The sequence below is a fragment of the Lepus europaeus genome, chromosome 16 (genome assembly GCF_033115175.1).
Source record: "Lepus europaeus isolate LE1 chromosome 16, mLepTim1.pri, whole genome shotgun sequence".
Classification (NCBI taxonomy): domain Eukaryota; kingdom Metazoa; phylum Chordata; class Mammalia; order Lagomorpha; family Leporidae; genus Lepus; species Lepus europaeus.
Genome location: NC_084842.1, coordinates 15,930,384 through 15,953,555, shown reverse-complemented (window position 1 = coordinate 15,953,555; position 23,172 = coordinate 15,930,384). Strand labels below are relative to the sequence as shown.

The window sequence follows — 23,172 nt, the reverse complement described above, 5'->3', positions numbered from 1 at the left end:
CTCTGGATGTGGATCATACCAGAGGCTAGGCAAGATCATAGAAGCTAAAAATGGCTTATTTTAATGCAACCATTAATATTTTCTGTCATCAAAAACTGAACATTCTGAGATGAATGTTAAATTGATCAAGAGGCCCATCTAAACCAAAATCACCCAAGGCACGCTGGGGTGTCTGACACTCCCTTCCAAAAGGTCAGCCTTCCTGCATGGAAAACTGGGAGAAGGGAAATCTGCAGGGGCCGATGGAAGTTAACAAAAAAGGTGGTGGAGGATTCAGGTCACTGCTGCATTAAAAGAAATTGAGCTGGGCTCCATGACCTTGTGAATCATGGAAAGAGGTCCTAGGACAGTTACTGTTATCAAGAATAGGCAATGGAAAGACCCCAGTATCAAGTTTACCGCTAACTACACCTTTCCTTCTTCCTCACGTGGTGAATGTCTCCTACATCTTGCAGATTGACTCAGGCATGTGCATCAGAATCTCTTCTACCTAAACTTATCCATGCTCACAAAAAAAAAAAAAAAAAATTCAAAAGACCTCACTCAGTGTTAATATAATTAAGAACTTTGAAAACACCAATTTGTCGGCCGGCACCGCAGCTCAATAGGCTAATCCTCTGCCTTGCGGCGCCGGCACACCGGGTTCTAGTCCCGGTCGGGGAGCCAGATTCTGTCCCGGGTGCCCCTCTTCCAGGCTAGCTCTCTGCTGTGGCCCGGGAAGGCAGTGGAGGATGGCCCAAGTGCTTGGGCCCTGCACCCCATGGGAGACCAGGAGAAGCACCTGGCTCCTGGCTTTGGATCAGCGCAGTGCGCCGGCCTTGGCGGCCATTGGCAGCAAAGGAAGACCTTTCTCTCTCTCTCTCTCTCTATCTCTCTCTCACTGTCCACTTTGCCTGTCCAAAAAAAAAAAAAAAAAAAAAAAACACACACACACACCAATTTGTGAAAATCTCTGTGTTTTTTTTCTGATTAGTTTCTATTAGTCTTCTGCTACCTCATATTTTGTTAGTTTTTGTTAGTTCCTAAACATTTACAGTGGGCGCCATCCATCCTCAGGGTTGAAGTGATGAACTTCAGTTAGAGCTGCAGAATCTTAGAAAACCTTTACTTTCAGTTAGAATTTGCATTCTAACTGATCCTGACAGCACAGTGTGAGTAAGCTCTCTATTTCACATAAAATTTTTTAGTGGTCACCACTACTGAATATCTGACAGTAACAAAAATATTTTGGGACCTCAGCCAAGAGGTCATTGCCATGAAGCAATATTTAATAAGAATAAATTCCAACTCAGTGAAATGTTATAGTTTGTCCTAAAAATATTAATGTGTATAATTTAAGTAGTTTTAACTTGGGCGCTTTTTGAAATTATGATTGAATGGGATATGTTCAAAGTTTCTACCAGAAGCCAAGTTCTACAAGGGTTTTTAAGTGGATGTGTTTAAACTGTGAGATTAAGAGATTTTTGGTAAGACAAATGAAGTCATTGAAGTCATTGAATCTGAAATGGATCTAAGCTTATATTTGAGCATAACTGGTAGTGATTAACCTGACCAAATGTGTTTGAGTGGAATGTTGTATTTCCCAAACATCTAAGAAACTAAGTGGAAATACACAAAACAAATAAATACACAATGCAGATTATTCTGAATATAAGATAGATATTGCATCCAATTCCATCTGAGCAATATTATAAATATAATATATAATCAGTTTAGGAAAATTCAGTCATTGATAAATTCCACTGAGAACTCTGGTTAAGTGTGGATGGTGGTCCCAGGCATCCGCTATGATTTAGATGTCACCCAAGTGCAGGAGATAAATACTCTGCATCTTCTAGCAAAAGGATCACTTCCACATATACCCTCAGGCCCTGCTGCTCTCAGGTGCCCAGAACTGGGAGCCTCCTGCTCTGTACAATGACCAACTAGAGCATAATATCTTGCTTATCAGTAAGAGGGCAAAAATTGACATTCTTAACAGCTGGAGACAGACCTCACATTAAAGGTGAAGGTAGAGACTGGCAGCCGGGAAATAGCTACCAAAAAGAAATTTTTTTTTTCAGAAATATCACAAGAAATAATTGTGATGTGTTTTAAAATGAATAAAGGAGGAATGAACATGTGGGAACAAGTTAATACGACAGCAGAAAAAGGACAGGGCAGACAATCTATGCTTGCTTTGCATTATTTCCGAATAAGTGTATTTACTTTTTAACATGATATTTCCAAATAAAAATATTTACTTTTTAAATCTCACTATACCAAATACATACAATAGTATGAATATTTTACACATATGAGGCTCTATGATAATCCTTTTCCATGCATTGATTTCACTTAGCTCTCACAAATAGCCCTGGGATAGCAACACTATGCCCCTCCACTCCTATTTTACAGATGAGAAAACTGATTTCAGAGAGTTCTAGAAACTTGCCAAAAGTCACGAAGCTAATTTCTGGTAGCAAGGAACCTAGTACTTGTTTCATCCTCAGCTCTTATGCTTTGCTTCAGTCTTCAGTCTTGAAGTCACATGACATTGCTTCCTCTTACTGCATGTTTTCAATTCCTTTAGTCCCAACACAGAACTTACTAAAAGACTGTATAGCCAGTGAGTACTTAACATGATCCTGATACTGATTAAATAGAATTTGGCACAGGAAGAGGAGGATCTCAGACCACATTACCAAGAGCTCAGCATTCTAGGAAGGGCAAAGAAAATCAGCAAAGAATTTAACAAGAAATGCTGCAGGTGAAACACTCCACCAGGGACAGCTGCCTTCAGAATGCCCATCAAGTTCTGCCTGAAGCAAAGCCTCACACCAGGCAAACACCATGACTCAGGCCAGAAAGATGCAATCATGGAAACAATAAAGATTACAAAACCGACTGAGAAGCACTAGGAAGGATGGAGATGGCTTACATTTAATACTGAAGGGAGGATGGATTACTGTGGATATCATTCAAGGAAAAGGATGAACAGCCATTTGAGTCTGTTGCTCTCTGAGTAAGTGACCTATCTTGAGTATCAAGAAAATACCTACATGTCTATGCTACTCTTTGATTTTGAACTTTCATAGTTAAGGTGAAAAAGCTACATTGAATAGTCAGCGTAACTAAGTGGCTATTATATGCAAATCACATACAAAACACTGAAAGAATAATTTTGAAGAATTTATAAATTTAAGGATACATATGGAGATATATTGGGTTTGTGTATATATATATATGGAGAAATAGAAATATATTTTCAGTGAAATTTATAGCATATTCATGTACTTCACCAATTATTCTGTATCCAGATTTAGATTAAGCACAAGATCAAATAATATTTTAAAATATATAGCTCACATATTTACAGAAATAGGACTACTTATAGCCAGAGACATAAATAAAGGAAGATTAAATTTCAAAATTATATAAAATTTTATAAAGGGTAAAATGATTACAGCAAAATGTGGGGTGTTTATGGTTACTCCAATTTCCACTTGTTTTGAATTTAGCAACAAATTTTTATAATAACAAAATTAGCTGAATACATATGATTTGTTATAGTATGAAAGGAATTTATAATCTGAAAAATGTATCTAAAGGATATTGAACAATGTCATGAATATTTCTTCTACAGTGGATTTACATGTATTAGAGATACAAAAACATTATGGTTAAGAATCCCAGTAAGGATGGCATTGTGGCATAGCAGGTAAAGCCACCACCTGCAGTGCCAGCATCCCATATGGGCACCAGATGGAAGTCCCAGCTGCTCCACTTCCAATCTGTCTCCCTGCTAATGTGCCTGCGAAAGCAGTGGGAGACCCAGAAGAAGCTCCAGGCTCCTAGCTTTAGATCGGCCCAGCTCTGGCCTTTGCGGCCATCTGGGGAGTGAACCAGCAGATGGAAGACCTCTCTATGCCTTTGCCTCTGCCTTTCAAATAAATAAATAAATCTTTTTTTTTAAAAAAAAGGTTAAAAAAGAAGAATCCCAGTAATAACTGAAAAGAGTTACAACTGTGTGATTCAGTCATGGGGCTTCTATTTATCTAACTTGCTGAGGAAAGAGTTAAAAGGAAAAGAAAACGGAAACAGGATTAGTGTTACACTTAGACCATTGTTTCCAAACACCAATGGCCTCAATCGGATTTTTGTCAGGAGCTAGAGATCCTTAAATTCAATACTGAGCTGTGTGAAGTGAGTGTGGAGTGACGTATTCAGTAGAGTGTATTGAAGAAAGTCATCAGCATTAAATACAGTGAATTCCAAGATCTTGGAAAAGACAAAATGCTCTAGAGGTCAGAAGCCCAGCCTGCCTTGTAATCCATGGGAGGTCACCCCATCTCTGCTCAAAAATGAACCACAAGTGGATCTGAGAACACCAAAGCACCTCCCAAGAATCAGCTTTGTCTGTGTTCAAATGCTTACACAACTGTTTTGAGCTGGAACACCAAATTCTACATCAGAGGATATAAATAAAGTTATATCTTGGTCTGTAAATCTGTATGGACAAGCATTACAGTCAGTTATTTGACAAAAAAAAAATCCTCAATAAAATTATTACTGACAATTTTTGTCAAAGAAGATGTGTCAAATATTTTTTGTAAATAAGGATATATACCACACATTATTTCTCAGATAATTATGCATTCATTTTACTTTGATTATATTGTATATTTGTGTTCCTTGAAAACAATTCTTATTCTAGTACATTGTCTTTTCTTTCTGAAACTGAATTTCCCTTTATCCTCTGGTATATGTTTAAGAAATTAAGATAAACCAGCAACACTGGACGGACTAACGCCATGGTGGCCTTTGACTTCATCAGTCTCATGAATAATACCATTGGTAGACAGTGCTATAAGACCCAGATTCTAGTCTGGTTTCCATTGACCAAGTAAAGCCCTATAGCATTGGGCAAATCACCTAACCAAATCCCTACCTCCTCATATGAAAAATACAGAGAAAGAAATCATGCAGTGTTTTCCAAAGTACAGTGACACATGTATAGAAACAAACACTTGAAATTTCAGTAGTCATTTATTTTAGTATGTATCGTAATAATATAACCAACAAATAAAACCCATAAATTTATGCCTCTTATTTTTATTAGTTATAACAAACCAAGAAAAAATGGAATGTTTAACTTTTGTTTTTCAAGTATGAAAAGTATGAAATAAGTGATTCATAGATGATTATTCTATACAACAAAAATTATGAAAGTGGTATTCAGAAACCTGAGATTTGGGAAACACTTCACTTTGAAGAGCCTGTGTTTTCAATGGAAGAACGATTGTCAAAGCTACAGAAAAGAAAATATAAACCAAAACAGATGATGTCAGATTGCCAATCAGACAACTTTTCAATGAACTTCTTTGTTCAAATAAAAACAAACTGAAATCATTGACTGGCTCACAGTAGCACAGACTGGAGTCGTTTCCAAAGAGTCATTAAATGAAGAAGAGAGGGGAACAAACTCGTTTGCCCACGTGCCTTCTCTTCCTTTAGGTTGTCTTTCATGTCTGCCCCAAATATGTGAATCCCCAAACCTTTCCTGGCCTGTGGTACCACAGGTGCCCTCTTGTGCTGTCATCAGAGAGCTGGCCTGGAAGAAGGGCAACCGGGACAGAATCCGGCGCCCCAACCGGGACTAGAACCCGGTGTGCCGGCACCGCAAGGTGGAGGATTAGCCTGTTAAGCCACGGCGCCGGCCATCTTTCTATAATTTCTAAGGGCATAATGACCCATTTTGAAATTTCTGAGTAAAATATTTGTGTGGAAATGAAAGTGTTTTAAAGAGAAAGGAATAAATTACTCGCTCACTGATCTTGCTGTGAGTTAAACCACTTTTTAAAAGGGAAATAAAGGAAATTCCTAGAGCACAAAAGAGAATATTCCAGATTCTTTGTCGTGAACATCTCTAACACTTGAAAATGGGCCAAACAAGCACTGCCTATAAAGAGAGAAAGCAATAAACATTGGTGTTGTGTTGTGTACTACAAGACAAAAAATAATGATCTTTTCATGGAATCTAGGAGTAGAGTTGTACAACTCTCATAGCTGCCCCTCTCTCAAAAGAGCTTGCCTCTCTCTCAAAGGGGCTTCTTAGTCATGGTATTCTGTGCTTCTGATTCCAACAAACTAAGAGGAAAATATTTTCTCCAAATAAGGGAAATGGCATAGTAATAAAAGTAACCTATTAAATCATATCTGTTTTTCACTTACAATCAAGAAGAGACTGGATCAATTAGAACAATTCAATTGTCATGGTGCTAAAATGGACTCAGCTATTACACTGAGTATTCACATTGCTCTTTATGTCAGCAGCTTCTGTGTGGCTGGTGTTAAGTTCCTAAAAGGTGTTGAGCTGAGAGTCCTCCTGAAAGTGCAGAAAGCAGTTCTAACAGAAGATCAAAAGAATCAACATGTGTCTATAACATTTCCCAGAGGCTTGTCCAAATCAGCATCTCTCCAACTCACTTTCCAAAACACATACAGACATGTACTTAGTCTAAGCTCCCACACACAGCTTTCAAAGATCTCATTAAGAGAAAGAAAATTGCTTCCTCCTCTATTACAAAAGAGCCTTCTCTTTAATGACTTTTTAAAAAATCAATTGCAAAACACCTTAACCAGCCAGCTTACATGAAAATCTTAACCTAGAGAGATCTGTGAGGGTGTCAGTCAGTATACAGAGGAACAGGAATGGTTGTGAACCATTGGGAGGGTTGTTATCCTATCATTTGAATATCACAGGGTAGAATAACCGAAGACTATGGATGATTTTCTTTTCTCTCATTTGGAAGTTATTAGTGGACTTTCCTTTGTTCCATTGAAAAGGGAGAGAAGAAAATATGAAGTTACAGCTAACCCATATGGCCAGCAGGAAAATCCTATTTAATTGCTTTATTGCCAGAAATGTTAAATCACTTCCTGAGGATGCAGTTCAAATGAAACATATGGCAGCTATTAGCAAAAGCCCCTAATGAATTCAGAAATAAGCTTTTTATGGGAGTTTTCTCATAAGCAACAATAATACATGTTACTTAAACTGTAGGAACAAATATATATACATGTATATGTATATATATTTTGTATTTTAATTCCACAAACATGTGATGAATGCCTGCTCTTTACCAGCTGATGCAGCCAGCTCTTTGCGGAACCCTTCTTTCTAAACCCAAAAGTGGGAAGATCTTCAAAAAGTTCATGGGAATATATATTACTTAAAAAACAATGCACGGAGAGGAAAAATTGTTTTGCGGCAAAATAAACTTATCTTTTCCATGAACTTTTTGAAGTTTTTTCTCATAGATATTGGAACTCAGCACATGGACCCAGATCTAGCCATGCTTCTTCCTAAAAGTCAAGGGTAGGACAAATTTCCCAACTAATGCTTCTTCCCACAGGTTCAATGCCCAAGAAAGCCATTCTGTTTCCACCTGGATAATGCTAACCATCTACTCTCTGCCCATTCCTTGGGATGGAGCACCAATGATATCTCTAATCACTACCATTTGGTATTTTCTGCATGAAACCATTCTTTGTCTTTTGTGTATCTCTTTAAATTAGATTGTGAATTGCACAAGGAGAACTTTGCTAAAGGATTTTTATACTTAGGAAAATATGACACATTTAATTAAGAGCCAACAAATAGATTTAATTGGTTAAAAGCCAAGTGCCAGTATTTTCTAGTTTGTTTAATGCCTTTCATCTCTGGAAAATTGCACAACTTTAATCAGTTTACCCAGAAATCATTATCTAGAAGAAAATTATTCAGATTCAAAGATAAATCAGCTGAGGGATAACCAGTTTGTATTTTTTTAAGATTTATTTGTTTGAAAGGCGGTTACAGAGAAAGAGGAAGAGACACAGAGAGAACTTCCATCCACTGGTTCACTCCTCAGATGACCACAACAGCCAAGGCTGGGCCAAGCCAAAGCCAGGAGCCAGGAGCTTCTTTCAGGTCTTCCTCATAGGTGCAGGGCCCAAGCATGTGGACCGTCTTCTGTTGCCTTTCCCAAATGCATTAACAGGGAGCTAGATCAGAAGTGGAACATCCAGGACTCCAATTTGCACCCATGTGGGATGCCAGCGCTTATAAAAGCATTAAATTTTGACCATCCTCGCTCCACATTTGTAATATGACCTTTGCAGTTATTTAATAGAAGTGAGCTTTGATTGCTAAAAGAATCCTGCAGAACATGGTGATATTTCAAAGTAGTTGGCATTGGCTGCAAGAAATATTAGCATTGAGCATTGAGTATTTTTGCTTCATAATCCATCTCACTGACTGTCATGTTTAGGTATTGTTACACATGCTCAGTTACACACTTTGTCATCAGGTAAAATAGAGAAAAGGCCTGTCTTTGTCACTAGTCAACCTGTGATTTGGGATAAGACATTACAATTGCTGAACTCCCTTAGTTATAAGAAGAGAGAGATTACTCAGGTAAATTCTCAATGCACTGCACAGATATTTTGTGATCTTGATCAATGTCTTATGGTGGGCCCTCTCCAAACTTGTTTCCTCCTTCATTTCAAAACACTCAGATTAACATGGCTCAGCAGCCAACATGCCAGAGGTTGTGTCCTGACTTCCTTGACTGAGTGTGTGACCTCTCAAAAGATGCTTTACCTCCCAGGACTCACATGGTTGTTCTAATGCTTGAGTGAATTTGGGCAGGTAAAAGTTAAAGCTGTGCCCTATAGGTACTAAGCACCCACTAAGTGTTAGCTATTTTTATACTGAGGAACTCTTTCCATGAACAGTTTAAGGCCTATCACCAATCATTGTAATCTTCTCGATTAATGGAAGGGTTTCTGCTTTGTTTGGTTGCTTGCTTGCTTTTTAAGAAAGAGAAAACTTCATTAACAACCCTGATCAGGGGATAAACGCAGCAGTTAGACTTATCATGTGGTACACAGTGTGTACTTAATTCCATTTTAAAATATTTTTTTCAGAAGAGACGTGTAAAAAGCAAACATCACACAAATTCTGGGATAACTCTCTTGTAGAGAGAGGAAATAATTTTCCTGTGATATTGAATTAGAGAAGTCCTTGAAGAAGGAAAGGTCAGATAGCCCTGCTGTAAATGAAAGATGCTCAGGAAAATTCTGGAAGCCTGTCCCATCCCTCCAATGCCATTTAGGAGCCTGATTCTCTCTTCATCACTTAATCTTTGGTAGGATTTGGAATCAGTGCTCACACTCAAAGAACAAGTATAGAACAACTAAATGTAGATGGATGTTCGGTCAACATATACTTTCAATAGAGATCAATGTTCCAAACCAAACTCCTCTCTATTTTTAATCCACAGATTTTTACCTTATTTGAATAATTGCATTAATCTCCAGAGCCCCTAAAATCTCAGCGGTAATCAATATCTTACAGAAATACTGCTGTCGCTACAAGTGATGTTTTTCCAAGTGAGGATGGATGCTGTTCTCTCGAGTTATCTACAGCAGACACACCTTTGAGACTCTCTCAAACACACACACACACAAACACACATAATCACCACATAATTACTCATTTGGCCTTTCTTTGCCTTTTTTTTTTTTAAAAAAGATTCATTTATTTATTTGAAAAGCAGAGTTACAGAAAGGCAGAGACAAAGGCAGAGAGAGGTCTTCCATCTGCTGGTTCACTCCCCAAATGGCAACAATGTCCAGAGCTGGGCCATCTGAAGCCAGGAGCCAGGCGCTTCCTCCTGGTCTCCCACGCGGGTGCAGGGGCCCAAGGACTTGGGCCATCTTCTACTGTTTTCCCAGGCCATAGCAGAGAGCTGAATCAGAAGTTGGGCAGCCAGGAATCGAACCAGCACCCATATGGGATGCTGGCACTGCCGGCGGCAGCTTTACCTACTGTGTCACAATGCCCGTCCCTGGCATGCATTTATTACACCAACTCTGCAGACTTCGTTCACGAGAGAGGGACAAAATACATCATTTTCAGATCTATCTTTATCTGGTAGTCAGTGATTGCATGATAGAAGGCCTCAAATCTCAATATGTGAGATAGATTATAAAAAAAAGTCTTCTAGTACAAGTTAATGATTCCATGCTGATTTTTTTCTGTGCATGAATTACTGAAGTGAATGAGAACCAGAAATTCTTCCTGAATTTGTGCTGAGGAATATCCACAAACGGTAGAACTAGACTCTTAAGATTTAAGTCTTGTCACTGTGGCAAAAAAAAAAAAAGGACCTAAATGAAATATCTCTGTGAGTGAGATCCCAGCAGAAAGAACGGGCCATCAAAGAAGGCGGTACCTTTCTCTGAAGGGAAGAGAGAACTTCCACTTGGACTATGACCTTGTCTAAATAAGATCGGAGTTGGCAAACTCAAAAGGCTTCCAGATCCTTGGCAACTCATGACAAGAGCCTAAGGTGATTACTGACACCATAAACAAGAGTGTCAATTTGTTAAGTCAACAACAGGAGTCACTGTGCACTTACTCCTCATGTAGGATCTCTGTCCTTAATGTGCTGTACATTGTGATTTAACGCTATAACTAGTACTCAAACAGTATTTTTCACTTTGTGTTTCTATGTGGGTGCAAACTGTTGAAATCTTTACTTAATATATACTAAATTGATCTTCTGTATATAAAGATAGTTGAAAATGAATCTTGATGTGAATGGAATGGGAGAGGGAATGGGAGAGGGGAGGGTTTTGGGTGGGAGGGAAGTTATGGCGGGGGGAAGCCATTGTAATCCATAAGCTGTACTTTAGAAATTTATATTCATTAAATAAAAGTTAAAAAAAGATTTAAGTCTTATGAAACATCTCATTCTGAACCCTGTTTTTAAAGATAACAATAGGGATAAATGCTGACTGGGGCTTCTGAACTGTTCACATCAGTAAATCAGCCCAATGCCCATAGTATAAATCCTAAGTCACTCTCTTTTTCCTGATGACTTTGGGTGCTTCATACAGGGAGCTACATTTGGTTCTTTCAGAAACCCTGTGACTAGATGTGATTATCAACATTATATAGGAGGAATCTGAACTTGTAAGATAACTCATTCAAGTGCATAGAGGAAACAAGAAACACACAGAGATATGAAATGCCAACAATTTGAAATTTCTGCCTCCAAAAAATGGGACAAAGAAATTAAACAGCATACATTCTGCTCAGACTTAAAGTGTGGTTTTAGCATGGGTATTTAAATACGTGAGGCTGAATCCATATTCAGACAAGCAAATCATTCTGCGATGGGTTGCAGTTATCATAGCTGGATCTAACAACTTTCCCAATAGCTCCACAATGCTATTGATCTACTCTCAGGCTCTGTTTCATTTTGGCTCAATTCGTGGTGTTCATTTATTCCTAATGATGTTATTTGATGTTACTTTCTAAAAATAACATCGTTTTATGGCTTTTCTTTTTCTTTTCCAGGCTATTCAAGGTACTTCAGAGAAGGAAAAGGCTGGTAAGTTGACATTTTGGTTGTGTTTTCTCTCTTTTGTATTTTGGAATAAAATTCTACCTTCAAGTAGACATTTCATTAAATATCTAAAATTTATCAATTTAATCAATTCTCTGGGAAGATGTTAATTTTGAATACCTTGGGGAGTTTTGTCACAATATGTAAGAAAAAATTGTGGTTTTCTAACATAATGTTACATTGTTAGAATAAGATGTGTACTTCTTGTTGCTCTACTAGTTAAGCAAATAAAAGAATTCTTTTTTTCCTCAAGGAAAATAATTAATTGTCGATCAATATAGTGAGAAATGGTCTTTGGAAATTGGTTGTTAATAATAATCAAGTTTTACTTTTTAATCCTAAGTAGCTTATTCACGTATTATCGCTTAAAGTTGATGCTATACTATCAAAAATATTATGAAGCAATACGAATAATTACATTGGAGAAAAATCTATGTTTCTATATTCTGTGCTATCATTATAATTATTTAATAGTATGGGAAAATGGGCAAGAATGGATGAGAAACATGGAAATATGAAAAACTGGACTTGGAGTGGTGGAATTATATATGTACTTTCTAAGTATTTTTGCTCTTCCTCAATATTGTCCTATATGTTCTATGTAATAAAAACAAAAAGAAAAGTAGAACTGTGATACCAAACTTAAAGCACTTCGGTTCATTTGTAGACATTTGTAACTTTTAGAAGCCATATTAGAAGTTTAAGATCTCCTCTGAGATGATAACGTGTGTCAAGGGCCCTTATACTTACAACATTGTAATTTGTTGGATAGGATTTTTATACGGGGGATATTCGCTGCAATGTCAGTGATATTTTTGCCACCAGTTTTTACACAGAAGTTTCGTAATTCGTTTCCTTCTGTAAGTTAGTCTTGTCTCTCATGTTTAGGCTGCGTCTGATTTCTGCACTCTAATAATATTAAACGATAAATCTTCAAAATTGGCATATTGCTCTGACCTCATGGGTTAATTTGAGAGAAAAACTGCTTAATGTAACACTGTACTACTATTCCATGGATTACTAACATATGTGAAGTAAATTTAAGTTATAGTTTCAAAGCATCAATATATTTTTAAATACATATTTAATTATTTAAGAGACAAAGAGGGAGAAAGAGAGTGAGCTACCATCTGCTGGATATCTTCCTAAATGAATGTGATGGCCAGTGCTGGGCTGAGGCGAAGCTGGGAACTGGGATCAATCCAGGGCTTCCATGTGGATGGCAAGGACGCGATACTCATGCCATCACTGCTGTCTCCCAGGGTCTGCAGCAGCAGGAAGCTGGAGTCAGGAACCAGTGGCAGGCACTGAACCCAGGTACTCAGATAAGAGACTTGGGCATCTTAGCCCCTAAGGCTGAACACAGGCCCTCAGTACCATATATCTTTAAGCAGATTTTGTTGACTGTCTAGCTAGGACAAGAAATAAATGGTTTGCTAAACACATACATTGCAAAGAAGAAAAACCTTAGCAAAGGTCATGCTCTGTCTTGGGTTGTGACATGTCCTGTAATTCCCAAGATTAGCCGTAGTTTCAACAAAGAATGTAACACGAGACAGTTGTCATCTTATACTGGAATAGCAGCAAATTCTTTCATACGCCAAGGAAAAAACCAGGATGAAGGAATGAAAGAGAGAAGAAGGAATAACAACGCTGGTGCTTGAGGAGTAGAAGGCAAAGAGTTTTCTTCTCCCTCTTCCATTCCAACGGGCTCCATCTGATTTGGAGAAGCACCTCATTTTATCCAGCTCCTCAAATATTTTGAAATTGTTCTTAAAAACAAAGAACTCGTTAAATAGAAGCATAAATATAATGAAACTACCATTTTATATCACAATTCTGGAAATTTTCCTCCTCAAGAATAACACAAAACATGAAATCGGGGCAGCCATCCAACACAGCAGTTCCGACACCACTTGGGATACCTGCATCCCGTACTGGAGTGCCTGGGTTCAAATCCTAGCTCACCTTCTGGTCCCAGCTTCCTGCTAATGTGCATGCTAGGAGGCAGCAGGTGATGGCGCAAATCTCTGGGCCCCTGACACCCATGTGGGAGACCTGAATTGAGTTCCAGGCTCCCGACTTTGGGTCTAGTCCGGCCCCAGCTGTTGCAGGCATGTGGGGAATGGGAGCTGGCAGATGGGAGATCTGTCTGTTTTTCTGTGTGTGTGTCTCTCTCTACCTTTCAAATAAACAAGTAAGTTTAAAAAGGAAAATTAACACTCACTATTTCACAGTCTTTTGGATATCATTTCTAAACTACTGGGATGCAAATTAAAAGAGTTGATAGTTTCAGTTCAGAATTTCCCTAATATTATCTGTTGAATGCAGAACCCATTAATTAAAATATTCAAAGTACCCAGGCCCCAAGCCCCTGGATGCCCCATTCAAGACACTTAACACCCCAGGAAGGGCTGATTTAAGCAGAACCTAATTTCCTCTGTATTTAAAATATTAGGATTACCTCAGAATGAGTTTTGCTTTAGATTTCTGTAAGATACACTGACATATTTAGAAGGAAGTATAATTGTATTTGATAATATAAACAAAACAAAGAAATTACTGATTTAAAAGTCCATGAATTTGAATTTACCTGTCCAAATGTTTATGTCTGCATGTTTTATGACTAATGGTAACAGATTTAACAATTCAGAATAGAATAATATTTACTGCACAAAATTTAAAGGACTGTAACAGTGTAAGCAATCTAATTCTTATATTTCTAAACTTTAATATGCTCTACTTAAAAATATTTTGTGTGTTTTATGTACAAATGTTAGTCTTTTTATTCCCATCTTTATGAATCTCTATTTTTAAGCTTCCACTACAGAGGAATGGCCATGCAAGCAGAGGACCCACTCAATCTTCTGGGGTTAATTGAACTCTTAAATAGGATTAAGCATCATACCCACCCCTAGGGCCTGTCATTCTTTTTTCTGTCTTACTAAATGAATGTAGCCTATTGTTCCTGATTAGGAAAGTCTATTTTTAATCTGTGTGACCTCTCATCCAAGCCAACTGGAATCAACTCTACCAGGCTTTGTGAAGCTCTAAACAAAATCATGTTGGGTACACTCCATTACTCACTGTTGAATTGCAGTAGTGTAGATGTCCCTGGGTGTGGGTTAAGTGACTATCTTCTGTGCTCTGCTGCTTGTCCCCTTTCCTTGTGAGGACAAAACACTCCAAGGAGAAAGTATTTTGAAAGAACCTCCTGTGGATTCATTCATTCTGTAAATACTTGTTGTATTGAACAGCCACATGATCAAGCCATCAGGTTCTACCCAAGAAGCAACTGTGAATGAGGGAGGGTCTCTGCTTTGAAAGAACTCAAATCTGATCAGAGAATATCCGTATGAGTCAATACCCTCTTCTCTCCTCATGGGAATTTCTTACCTTTGCTTATTCAAAAAGTTCCCCAAGAAGAGAACCCAATTAAAATATTTCTTTCAGGATACTGTGTCAGAATGTTCATTCTCAACATCTGAAATAGTGTCCAACAAATTTTCCTTTCTTAAAATCAGACCTAATCGGCCGGCGCCATGGCTCAATAGGCTAATCCTCTGCCTTGCGGCGCCAGCACACCAGGTTCTAGTCCCAGTCGGGGCTCCGTATTCTGTCCCGGTAGCCCCTCTTCCAGGCCAGCTCTCTGCTGTGGCCAGGGAGTGCAGTCGAGGATGGCCCAAGTGCTTGGGCCCTGCACCCCATGGGAGACCAGGAGAAGCACCTGGCTCCTGCCTTCAGATCTGCGCGGTGCGGTGGCCGCAGTGCGCCGGCCACGGCGGCCATTGGAGGGTGAACCAACAGCAAAAAGGAAGACCTTTCTCTCTGTCTCTCTCTCTCTCACTATCCACTCTGCCTGTCCAAAAAAAAAAAAAAAAGTTTAAAAATCGGACCTAATCGCTTATTATCAACATGGATATGTAACCGGTACATATATTTCCATGTAACTCCCACGTGCCACCAGGCTCTGTATTGCTATATTTTCTCCAGAACAGCTGCTTCCTATCTGTTTGTCCTTGAGCAAATTACTCAACTTCCTCATTTCCCTCATTTCTAGAGTATAAATAGAGAATCTTCTATGTTGTTGTTAAAGGCAACAATGCTTGGCACAAAGTCCTAAAAAAATAGCTTTTTATGGTAATTAATTGCTTATAATCACTCTGTATACAGACCAAATGGGTGCTAGCTGTGTCCCTGCTGTCCATGTGTACACCAAGAATCCTTAAATACTTCCTCAGGGCACCAAGAGGTGGCTAAATGGATGTCCATGTGGAAGAAAGATCCCACTTTCCTCACACATTTTCCGAGTAAGTCATTCAGACAAAGGTGATACAAGAATAGACAAAGTCAGGCAGCTGTTAACTTCTCATTAGAAATTATTTACTTTGATAGGGTGAAATTCTTTCTTGTGAATCTTCCCTGAAAAATGTAGATTCTGCATCCCAATTCCATAAGACTTGATTATCCCCCTCTATCCCTAGTCTCTCAGATAATTCCATCCACCTAGCATCCCAGCTAGGCTCTGGCTTGTCCTGCTGCTGCCTCCTTCCCTCCCCTCCTGCACGAGCCCTGTCAGCATTGTCTGCTCCTCATCCCTCATCCATTCCTGCAGTCATTGCTCTCATTCAGGGCTCCACCCTGCACTGGACTTTCACAACAATGTCCAGAACTTGTTTTCCTGCTTTAACCTATCATTGCATCAGTCTGCTCTCTACAGTGGCACCAGAGTTATCTATGAAAAGCTCGACCTGATCATGTCAATTCCTGCCTCGACATTTTCTGTCTCCTTATTGTCTCTGGGATAAGGTCAAATTTCCCTGCGTCACATACCTGGCCATTGTAGTCTGGATGTAGTATGATTTATTGTCCCGGGCATGTTCATCTTGCCCTTCAGATACACCCAGAATCTCCCCGACTCTGTTCCCTGAGGCCGACTGGTATGGACTGTGTCAAATGACTGCCCTTCTTTCTATCTTTCCCGTTCAGCCAATGGGGAGCTGAGGCAGGAGACTGAGGGTAGGAGGTGACGGTGCTGGTGTCTCTTAAGCAGCCCTTTCCACATCTTTCCAGGTTCTGACAGCCATTCTCTCCTTATGACGTGGTTTCCTTATGAAAATAGTCCTGTTATTACATTCCCCTATGGGCCATTTCTCCACCCACAGGAGCCTCGCTCAAGTACCTACCAGTATTTTACCGTCTGTTTATTCCTTTGCTTTGTTGTCTGGTTGGTCAATTGACTGTACCAGACACAACCACCACATCTGATCATAGAACCCCTTCTAACCATGTTGTGTTTCTGCTTCAGTCTAGATCTGCAGCATGCAACTGCCTTATGAAAAAAGTCACATAATATTAAAAATAGAGGCAGAGAAAAGGATAATTCATTCAGCAATAATAATAAATAGGTTTTTTGTCATCCTATGTGAAAATGGTTTTATTATTTAGGAAAAATATCTCTATCCTTATGATTTAGTATGTGTTCTTTGTTGAAGAGGAGTATATAACTTACAAAATGATCACTGCATTGTAGGCACTAAAGAATGATTTTCTGAGTATATTTCCAAAGTAGTAATATTGAATAATATGAAATCTGTCATTCTGAAATTAATGCACAAAGCAACTCAAAAATTGGGTCAGGCTACAGGGCAGCCCATGGAAAATAGACCACTATCATTAGCTTAAAACAGCATTCCCTGTTGCTTATCTGTCTTGAAAATCTTATTTTCTTAAATGCAATTATAACATCATCTCCTGAATAAATTATTTCTCATTCCAAGTTAGTTACTTCGTGATTATCTGTGTTCCTGAAAGACTATGTGTTTTCTGTGACAGACTTATTATCTTGTTAAGCTGTGTGTCGTCCACTCTAGACCACAAGTTTTCTGAGTTACAAATATTGCCCTATGTGCCCTACATCAAAAACAGTTACTAGCACATAGTAGGTATTCCATAAATTTATATGAATCAATAAATTATAATTACAAAGATGCTTTGGCCTCAATCTAAATGATTTAAGGTTAATATGGCTCTAAAGCATTTTATTTAACCTCACCCCCTACTCCCTCCATGAATCCTACTATGCGCTCACAACTGCCAAATATTTCAGCCAGGTAATTAATTAATGGTGCTATTTGGAGATCTATTCCATTTAAAAAAATGAGTAAAGGATACCATTGAAAAACATGACTGAGAATCTGACTTTGGTTGCATTCCTTGGTCGTTTTTCTTAGAATGTTTGTACTCCTGCCTCGAGGTTATTGGTTTGGCCAGAAAATGTTAAAAATCAAGATAATGAATAATTATAGCCTGAAACACTTGTGAAAGATAGCTTTCAGAAGCTTATAACAGAGTCACAGTCTCTCCAAATGTTGTGTTGTGGCTAGCAAGGCGGAAAATAGAAATCAAACCCTTCTTTGTGACAAATGTGTGAGGGGAGAGGGGAAAGCTCAGGGTTTTCATAATTTCATTCCAAGCTCCTTATAAACATACTAAATAACAAAGCCCAGACTTAGTGCCTTTTGGTATTAATTTTCTTGGCTGCTTTTGATCACTGAGAAGGGAAATATAGATGACACTCCCCCCAAAAAAAATTTAAAAATGGAAAGATACTCACTTCTTCTGCAGTCCAGTCACCAGTGCTTGGATTCAGAGAGTTATTCATGCCGTCTATTCCACTCGATTCATGCCATTTAACCACACTCTAATGTCTAGAGATCCAAAGAGATTCCATGAAAAACAAGAAACAAGACTACTGTATTTCACAGTTCTTTGAACAACTCTGCCCTATTTTATGTCTCCATTTTACTGTGGATTAAATGACTTTTATTGCTACCTCACCCAGGTGGCTGTCAAACCTTGAAAGACAGAATTCTGTTTCATTCAACTCTGTGTGCCCAGTGCCCAGCATTATTGCAGTTACTTGACATTTGCTAAATCAATCAGTAAATGGGATCTTCTGAAAATCAGCAAGTGCTTTATACTCATGATAAGCCCAAGGCCCCAAGTAGACTCTTATTATTCTGTTCTAACTGCAGAGACCCTCTGCTAGCTGTTTTATAGTATTTGGCAGGATTGGAAATTGTCTTTATCTGGCCAGGCTGGGTTTTGGTCAAATATTCCAAATTCTTTATTTCTTTCACTCTCAGAAAACAAATTTTATTATTTTTATACTAATGGCTTATAAATACTCATTTGCTTCATTTTTTTTTAAAGTATTATGGTCTGTGCTCACTGGCTTTTTTTCTAAGAAAGGAATTTAGGATATGCCCACACACAACCCCTAATGTAAACTAATCCATGAAAAGTGGGCTGCGGTTGACTGGGCTGCTGGAGGGAACACATTCGCTTTCAGGTATCAAGGAATTCATGCAAAACACAAGTAAGCTATTCTTAAATGCCCGAAATCTTGAACTCATATGATGCTTTTAAACACAGATAATTTTCTCAGTGATACTTAGTGTTCCACTGGTGTTTTTGTTATTACTAGGTAGGTGAAATAACTTCACTTTGTCACCCTAATTAATAAAACATATTCCTTTTCCTCTCAAATACATCTCAAGGAATGCAGGTAGATGATACTTTCTTTTAGCAAGTCCCAGTCCAGATCTTGCCTCCTGCCCTTGACATGGTCTTCCAGGGTTTCTGCAGCAGCAGGTAGCACTTCATTGGTCTCTTTCTTTGGGTGATTGGTGCTCCTTGTGTTGCACTTGTGTTCATGAATTATGTGCCATAGCTGGCCTTGAGCTAAAGCCCCCATTTCATCTTTGTCATACCACACCTCATTTGCTGTGGTGCACAGAGCAGGTTGCCCACGAGATGACTTTGAATCGATCTGTTTAGCTGCCATACTAAGTCCCTCATGCAGGCATTCCAGTGGTCTGTGCTCTAACACTGACCAGGACATTTCACAATATTTGACCAACTTGAAATTTTGTCTTCCAAAAAATCTTGTGCACATGTTGCTCCTCCCATTCTTCCTTGCAAAGAATAACTCTCTGTGGTGTGAAGAGGAGGCTCTGACCTACCAGTGTGGACCCAGGAGACAGTTTTGCTTTTCAGTGTTTCAAGTGCCATTGACCTTCATCAGGAGAGAATTAAGTTGCCATTTTCACCTTCCCTGAAGAAAGATAATTTGCACAAGGGTCCTTTTGCATCAGTTCTATTTAATAAGTAGGAAAAGAGCTCCCATTTAGTTCAAAATCATATCCAATCATTTATTTACCTTTCCAGAATTTGTAGTGAATGATTCACAATTCAATTGCATTAATTACTAATGTGAATATAGAGATATGTACCAACAAGATAATGGTACATTGGTTCTGGTTTCTTTGAAGAGGTACATTTGCTTTATAAAGTTACATGAAATAAACTACAATTCTGCTGGCATGATTCTACTTTTTTTCTCTTATCAACTGTCCATTGATTTGAAAGACTTTGATTTGTTTTTCTATAACCAACAATTCGAGAGCATATCTCTCTGCATCCAGACACTTCTGTTGCATAATTAAGATATAATTTTGAGATATGGTTTGTCTAAATGGTAAATTCTAGGCAGTTATTATCAACCACAACTGGTTAGTGGATGCTCAGGAAAAGGCTAGTGCCCATCATGTTGCTTACCAGCTGTGCAGAAGGCTAGTCTGGCTGTTTCAGAATGGATCATGGATTTAACGCATTATTTTATCCTGACTGTTGTAATCAGGTAGAAAAGACCCCAGCAGGTTCTCCAAGTGCTGCTTAAGGAAAAATGGGTGCCATAGATCTTCCGTTTGCCCACCACAATAGGATATTGTTCCTTTGTTTTTAAAATTCCCCAAAACATTGAATTTCCCCAAAATACACATTCCAGTGACTCCAAACTGTTAATGTTCTAAATTTCTTTCTTTTTTTTTTTTTTAATTAGAAAGTCATAGCAAGAGAAAGAGAGAATCTTCCATCCACTGATTCATTTCCCGAATGGCCACAACAACTGGGGCTGAGCCAGGCCAAAGTTAGGAGCCAGGAACTCCATCTAGGTCTCTTGTGTGGGTGGCAGGGCCCCAAGTGCTTGGGCCATCATTTGCTGCTTTTCCAGGCACATTAGCAGGGAGATGTATTGGAAGAGGAAGAGCCAAGACTTGAACTGGTGCTCTGATATGACATGGCATGGTTATAAGTGGCAGCTTAACCCGCTGCACCACAATGCTGGCCTTTAAACTTCTTTTTTTAGTTAATTAATTAATTAATTAATTACTTGAGCGATAGAAGAAAGAGACAAATAGGCACTGGTTTACTTCCCAAGTGTCCAGGGTGGAAAGGTGGGGGAGCAGGACAAAGCCAAAGCCAAAAGCTGTGATTTCAATCTAGGTTTGCCACGGGACAGACAGTGACTCAATGCTGCAAGGAAGTTGAAGCTTGGAGACAGAGTCTGATATCAGACTCAGGTTTTCTGATATGAAATGTAAGCATATTAACCAACAGCTTAATCAATAGACCAAACACCAGCCCCTTTCAACTTTTCTCTTTTTTAAGATTTATTAATTTTACTTGAAAATCAGAGTTAGAGGCAGAGGCAGGGGCAGAGAGAGGGAGAGAGAAATCTTCCATCCGCTGGTTCACATCCCAAATGGCCGCAACGGCCAGAGCTGCGCCAATCCGAAGCCAGGAGCCAGGAGCCTCTTCCGGGTCTCCCACGTGGGAGTAGGTGCCCAAGGACTTGGGCAATCTTCTACTGCTTTCCCAGGCCGTAGCAGAGACTGGACTGGAAGTGAGTCAGCCGGACTTGAACCAGTGCCCATACAGGATGCCGGCACTGCAGGCAGCAGCTTTACACACTAAGCCACAGCGCTGGCCCCTAAACTTCTTAGTATCAATGCTAAATCAGTTATTTCCTATGAATTTAAGGAAACCAGTAAATGGCGAATGAGAGCACTTCTTCAATCTCCCTGTCCAGTCTATGATCATCTTTGATACATTTATACAAATGCTTCCCCCCACTGTGTTGGGATTTCCTGAGAGGCATGCATTTCCCCCTGTGTCTCTGTAATGCCAGCTAATGTTTGTGGAATGAGTGATTGAATATCTAGATGATGGCAACAAGCATTTATTCTGTGCCTGCACTTTCCTACGCACTTTATAGATGGACCTCATTTCATCCTCTGCAACCCCATGAGGTAAGGGCTATTGTTGTCCCCATGATGGAGATGAGGGACCTGAGACTCCAAAGAGTTTCCTGATAGCCTGCGTCACACTGTGGCCAAGGCAGAATTCAACACCAACAATGAAGATCATCATATGTGCTCTAACCACTAAGCTAAATGATGGTTACCTGCCATGACTCCCCAAGCTGGTAAATCAGTTTTCCGTAATCTGGCCTTACCCTTTATTTCCGTTCCTCCTCTAGCACGCACCTTCCTCGTAGCCATGGTAACAACCTCACTTCTCTCCTGAATTTCCTCCTGCAAAACTTGACCTTCATTTCTCCTGTTTCTCTTCCAGAAATTACTTTCCTCACCCCCCAAGGACTCGTTGTGTTCCATTTTCACCGGGAACTCTTCTGTGATAACCTCTGCTCCTATCAGCCTCCTGCTCCTCACAATGTCACAGTCACAGCTTACATGGTCTGAACTGGTTACTTTTGCTCTTAACTATAGACTGTCACTGTCATTTGAGTGTTTTTTCTCAATCTTACCTCCCAAGAGTCTTTCACGCATCTTTTTTTAAGAGGTCACTTAGCATGGTGCTGTGCACCTAAAACAGGCAAAGTTTAATGAACAAATAGCCTTTATTTTTAAGGGAAACTTGATTGTCATAGCAAAATTGAGCACAAAAGGACAGTTGGGCCTATATGATATGCAGCAAATGGCAAAACCGTGGAAACAATAAAAAGATCAGTGGTGGCTGGTGCTATGGGGGAGAGGGGCATGAGAAGGCAGAGCCCAAGGGGAAGGTCAGGACATGGAACCATGATGTGGGATGCCCTGTGGTGCAGTAGGGAGCCTTTGCACATTGATGTCTTTGACTTAAGGATTCGGGTTTGCATTTACGTTTCCTTCATGTCTTCTTTAGTTTGATAGCTCGTTTGTTTTTAGTGCTGGATAGTATTTCACTGTGTGGATATATATCGTGGTTAAAGAGGCTTACTTAATACCTTAAATGTAAAAGCTTTTTAAAAAACAGATCATAAACTACATTACACACTACATTAATTTTTACCTGTCTTCTATTTTTTGTTTTGTTTTTTAAGACTTATTTATTTATTTGAAAGAGTTACACAGAGAGAGGAAGAGAGACAGAGAGTCTTCCATTCTTCTGGTTCACTCCCCAAATGACTGTAACAGCCAGGGCTGGGCCAGGCTGAAGCCAGGAGTCAGGAGCTTCTTCCAGATCTCCCATGTGGGTGGCAGGGTTCCAAATACTTGGGCCATCTTCCACTGCTTACCCTGGCTCATCAGCAGGGAGCTGGAATGGAAGAGGAGGGAGCAGGATACAAACTGGTGCCAATATGGGATGCAGCATCTCAGGCAGTAGCTTTACTTGCTTTGCCTGCCATAACCCTGGGCCCACCTATCTTCTTTAGGGAAAAGAAACTCTTTTCTTAGCCGTGATTTCAATTACTTAATTTCTCTCCTTTGGAACTTCTTCACGTTTTCAAAAGAGACATACTACTACTAAATGTGTTATCGATTGCTCTAATTCCCGGGGTACCTACTCTGCAGTGGTGAGATGTACTTTCTCTGCATGTTTCTAA

The 23,172-nt window shown here is 39.3% G+C and overlaps 1 protein-coding gene across 2 annotated transcripts in view; it reads left to right on the top strand.

Moving 5' to 3' along the window:
* The window catches only part of DLC1 (DLC1 Rho GTPase activating protein), a 432,547-nt gene that overhangs the window by 203,125 nt on the left and 206,250 nt on the right, over positions 1 to 23,172 (top strand). For both annotated transcript variants that reach the window (XM_062213382.1, XM_062213381.1), the window contains exon 5: positions 11,393 to 11,426. In XM_062213382.1, coding sequence (XP_062069366.1) covers positions 11,393 to 11,426 — 34 coding nt within the window. The remainder of the gene's footprint in view (positions 1 to 11,392; positions 11,427 to 23,172) is intronic.